Here is a 5,405-nt window from a genome sequence, read left to right on the forward strand (position 1 = left end):
CTGCAGCCCTGCAAAATAGAATCGCCCAGACTGAGGGGGGAAAAAAGGCAGAGAGAAGGAAACGAGAGGCAATTAAAGGAGAAAGGGCAAGAACTGAGAGGTGTGGGGGAAAGAGAATGCGGTGTACAGAGCAAGGCAGGCGGCGAAGGAAAGGGAAAGAGAAAATTCACAGCCGCATTTAACCGTTTAGATGAAGCACCACGATGCTGAAACCAAAATGAAAACGGAAAGGAGGAACGAAGAGAAAGAGGGGCTGCAGAGAGTGGTCCCTGGCTGAGAGCTGAGTGCCTGCGGCCGCTGGTTGACTGAAGCAACCCGGAGCTGGCAGGGCCGGAGGGGGCGGGTGATGATATGTAAATAAGCCACCTGATTGACAGTCGCTGCCCGCCGCCACTCTATCTAACCAGAACTCAGCAGCGGCGCTTAGCAAAAGCACTCAGGCACTAGAGCAGCTCCTGCAGCTCCATGCAGACACCTTCCTAACCCAGCATTCAGCCAAAACGGGGGGTGGGGGGGAATCTCAGCTCTATGCTGGTTCTTTAGTAACAATCGAACTCTCTCCTTTCTCTCTGTCTCTTTTGTTCCTTTTAAAAATATACAAATCTTTTGTTGTTCTGTTTTGTTTTGGAAAGCAATGTCTTATCCTCAGGGTTATCTATACCAGCCAGCAGGGTCGCTGGCTCTTTACTCGTGCCCAGCATACAGTGCCTCCGCGCTGACCGCCCCGAGGAGCGAAGAACTGGGCAGAGCCTCGTCCGGCTCCGCGTTCAGTCCCTACGCAGGCTCGGCAGCATTTACAGCCCCCTCTGCAGGCTTCACTAACCCGCTTCAGTATTCAACTGACCCCGCAGCTGGATTCCCGTCCTTCATGGTACGTCAATAAATTTAAAATGACTGCATTTATGGACTTATTATTTGATATAATTTTTAATTCGGATTTATTTTTAATTTGGAAAATATTGGCTTTAAGGAAGTTTCGTTTTAGAAAATGTTTGAATGCGTTGTTAAATTTATCACGTAGCTTAATGGAAGGGAGATTGAGATACCAATAGGCAATCCCAGTCACAGCGAATTGCGCTTTTATTTTGGTAACAAAACGCATGCACAAAAGAGAAATGACTTGTTCTAATCTAAAGGAAACATTTAACTAGTTTTGAAAAATCCGTCACGACAGAGGACATCTGTTCAACTCAGAGAAAGTTTAACGATGGGCGGGGGTTGGGGAGTAGGAGATGCAAGCATTCGAGGGGGAAACGTGGCGAAATGCAGACGGTGAAAGTTAAAGATTGCTAATTTTCGGAAGTAAAGCCGGGTGGTAATTGTATTGCCGCTCCTGCATATAATTAGAAAAGGTCGGGGGAAGATGGTCTCGGTGCTTTAAGTCCGCACAACCAAATCAAAACAACAGCTAAATAGCAATGTCCGTGAGAATGAATTGTTTGTTTTATTAAAAATGCAACGAGATTTATTGTTTGTAACTTGCTGCAAGTGGTTTGAAGATAATGTAGGAAGGAGGCTCGCCGCCATGTTTTAAGTGCCCTGAAAATAGAACTCAGATAATTAAAATAAAAAGAGTATAGCATTATCAATATTTATTTGAAATCACACGGAAACTAGTGTTAGAATAATGAAATGAGTTGAATAGGATTTCAGTTCAATTAATACTAAAATCTTTTTATGATCAGTAATTTGTGACTTGGAATTCATTGCATAAAATATTGCAATAACGATGGGATACCTTGTTGCATTTTAAGGGCTCGCCGTACGATGCCCACGCCACGGGGATGGCAGGAACCCTCAGTTACCACCCTTACGGCAACGCTGCTTACCCTTATCAACTCAACGACCCTGCTTACAGGAAGAATGCCACCCGAGACGCCACAGCCACTCTCAAAGCCTGGCTCAACGAGCACAGGAAGAACCCCTACCCCACCAAAGGGGAGAAGATCATGCTGGCCATCATCACCAAGATGACCCTGACCCAGGTCTCCACTTGGTTCGCCAACGCCAGGAGGAGGCTCAAGAAGGAGAACAAAATGACCTGGGCCCCTAGGAATAAGAGCGAGGACGAGGAGGAGGAAGATTTGGGAGAAAGTGAAAGAAGCAAGGAAGAAAGTTCTGAGAAAAAACATGACCACATCGAAACTTCAGCCGAGGATGAAGGTTTGTGATAATGGTTTATGTTCTTCTTAACCATTTCCTCCCAGTCACTGTTGCGTAATTGTGACTGACAAGATCAACATTAAAACACATACTGAATGGATATTTGGCGCATTCATGCTGTTGTGGCCACGCTGCACACACTTCCGTGCATGCAAGCAGGCTTAAAGATTTAAGAATCACCCCCACAATGGATATTACTACTTTTAGACAAATTGACTACACATAACTTTTAGTGACTTTCGGCACATTGATAAATGCTTGTCCCAAAGTAGAGATGTTAAATATTGCGACGTTGACTCTCCTATTTAGATAACGAGTCTCTCATAAAACCATTATTTTGAACAGAAGGGGACTTGGCCAATACAACAATGCTATCAATTACGTAACGTTGTGATACGGTTGCCTGATGGGTGTAATATCCATTAAAACTACTTGTGCACAAATAGAAATGTATGCTTTTTTTTGCCTGAGTTTAGATGATTGTGTATCGTACACTGAGGCCTTTTTGATGGTATACATTTTTTTAAAAATGTAAAGCGGGACAATCGGACCCAATGAATCAAAAGCTCTTCATGTTTTGTTCCAGGTATTAGTTTGCATGTCGACACGCTGACTGACAGCTCCTGTTCCCCAGAATGCGAGGGGGATAAAGTGAACAGAGTGGAGGACAGCATTTGCGAATCTGGATCGGAATCGAAGGAAAAATGTGACAATTGTATTGTTGATGACGATGATGTTGACGATGATGATGGTGGCAGCGATGAGGAGGAAGAGGATCGGGAACTATCCCACAAAACTATGAATTCCTCGCCTCTCGCTAGGGTGGATGCCACACTCCTTAGTGTTCAAGAGGAAGAGAGCTCGGGCAGTGGAAATAAAAATCGTCTGAACAGTATCATCTCTTCAGCTTCACAAACTCAAGTCAGCAAACCCAAGCTCTGGTCTTTAGCGGAAATCGCCACCTCGGATATTAAACAGCAGATCGGTCAGATATGTTCTTCATCGCCGACCTCCTCGTCGTCGTCGTCCAGCTCTACTTACCCGGCCACTTCAATCCTTGGCAGGCCCATTTACTATACGTCCCCCTTTTACACTAACTATACGAACTATGCTAACTTTAATCACCTGCAAAGCCAAGGCATACTGCGGTACAGCACCAACGAGACTGTCTTAAACACTTCTGTGCAAAAGCAGAACACAGACTCTCTGAAAAGTACCAATTCCCAGCTAGAGCAGCACTTCAGAGCCACGAACTACGACTCCAAAAAAGGTACGTGCTGATGCAAGCTTTCTGTTTCCAATGAAAAGCTGGCCGTTAACCATAGTCACCAAAGCACCCTTAAAAACAACTGCTTCAGTTATAAAGCCCCGCTTCAGTTGACACCTACTTGAGCTGGGTCCGTCAAATGTTTTTGATTGCTCGAGAATTAAAATTGTACTTGCATTCTTAGTTAGTCGTAGGTTGGTAGGTACACATAGAGAGAGCTGTGACTAAATGCTGGTTGTATTTTTTGACAGACCCCAGTGATGTCTGCAGAGTAGGAGTGCAACCATATCTATAGATGTTTTATCAGCAGTGCAAGTAAGTGATCGTATGCATTAAAACATCTAAATTGAAAAGTTTAGAATCAAAGTACTGAAAACAAATGAGGGAATGAATACACACAAAGGAAATAATGTTCTATATGAAAATTGCATCCTTGTTTAAGGCCGTTAATTTACCGGTAAGAAACGTTTAGGTTGTAAGGAGACTGACCCCTATCACAATTCCTACGATATTTTAAGAGAGATGTGGTCGGTGTCTTTAAAACTGTGACAGCCGTGTGATAACAATTGAAGGAGTTGGTTGACTGGGTTTTCTTTTATTTCCTTGGTCTGCAGGTAGGTGTCACAATTGCTTTGAAAATGTCAGCGAGCCATCTCCCCAGCTATTAAGCAAAAAATGTACATAATACCGGATCACATCTCGTGCCACTGTATAGAGAAGACCCACAGAGCACTATTTTAATTCCACAGATTATGTTATTAAGAAAGCAAATCCGTGCGACATATCTGTGCATTTGTTGGTTAATTATTCTTCTGTATATGTGACTTTTGGAAAATAATGTCTTCTCAGGTTTTCTTCACTTGATCCGTTTATTTGCCACGTTCTAGGTGTAATGCGGCTTTATTGTAAAACTATTTGTAGATATACAGTAGAACAATGTGATTGAAGAACTTGAGTATCTGAAAAAGTGGAAAACATTTGATATTTATTTTTGTAATGATGACATAAAGCTTCTAGTAATTTATGCAAGTTGTATTGCAATGGAAACTGAACATTTTGTAAATAAATCTGCTTGTTATTTTGGAAACGTGATGACAATTACAATCTGTTTGGTTGTTATAAGCACTCTTTGCTAATTTATATCTTTAAAAATGTAAATAAAATTGACTAGCCTGTAACTGCAATTTCTTCAAAACGTTGTTTGAATTATTCGGCGTTACTTTTACAAAGTTCATTTGTCATTAAAATATTTTATTTTGCTTTGATTATGGAGTCTGAATTAAACATCTTTAAACATGCGTTTGATATTTACTTCAAATCAAAACTGTTATTTATTTTTTGAGAGTAGGTAGCAAAGCTGAGAACAATATCAAACCTTCGTGGAAACTTCAATATTCTACTCTGTTGAATATTTAAACTGCAGCCAAAAGCAGATATTCATTACGTATTTAAAAATAGCATTATCCAGTTTCAGGATTATAGGGCGCCGATATATTTGATAATTGTCGGTTGTGTACCTGAAATATAAGGTAATCAACTGGGATACGATTTACGTTCCACTGATATAAATTCCAACTTCCGCTGACATTTCCATTGCAACTGTTTTGGAAGGGCACATCACTGCTGTAGATAAGTTTGCATACCAAGTAAAAGCATAAGGTTCGTTTTTTTTCGAAAATTCCATATCTTTTAAAAAAAAGTTATGAATTGGGGATTCGGAAGCTTGAGGGTAACTCGATACAATACTGATGTCATGAAATATATTTCGGAAAAATAAGGTGGAAAGATTAAGGAAGGGTGAAAACCTGCAGAACATAACAAGCTTTAATTTTTCTTTCATTCCTTTCTATTTGAATGGCCACGATATATTCGGTGGCACGAATCATTTTGTTTAAAGAAAAAGTAAAGATATGCAATTAATTATAATAATTAGCGCATTTTCCAAAGGAACATAAATATCCAGAATTAGCCATTG

At 41.0% G+C, this 5,405-nt stretch overlaps 1 protein-coding gene across 2 annotated transcripts; it reads left to right on the forward strand.

The window, feature by feature from the left end:
* Positions 1-423: 423 nt before the first annotated feature.
* On the forward strand, positions 424-4,693 carry irx2a (iroquois homeobox 2a). 2 transcript variants are annotated; one of them, XM_063069308.1, is made up of 5 exons: positions 424-871; positions 1,755-2,163; positions 2,750-3,433; positions 3,682-3,745; positions 4,045-4,693. In XM_063069308.1, exons 1-4 carry the CDS (start codon positions 635-637, stop codon positions 3,723-3,725), a joined length of 1,374 nt encoding a protein of 457 aa, XP_062925378.1. In that variant the 5' UTR covers positions 424-634; the 3' UTR covers positions 3,726-3,745; positions 4,045-4,693. The 2 variants fall into 2 exon arrangements, with proteins under 2 accessions (XP_062925378.1, XP_062925379.1); XM_063069309.1 differs by lacking the exon at positions 3,682-3,745.
* The last annotated feature ends 712 nt before the right edge of the window (positions 4,694-5,405 follow it).

This window comes from Mobula hypostoma, chromosome 17 (genome assembly GCF_963921235.1).
Source record: "Mobula hypostoma chromosome 17, sMobHyp1.1, whole genome shotgun sequence".
NCBI lineage: Eukaryota > Metazoa > Chordata > Chondrichthyes > Myliobatiformes > Myliobatidae > Mobula > Mobula hypostoma.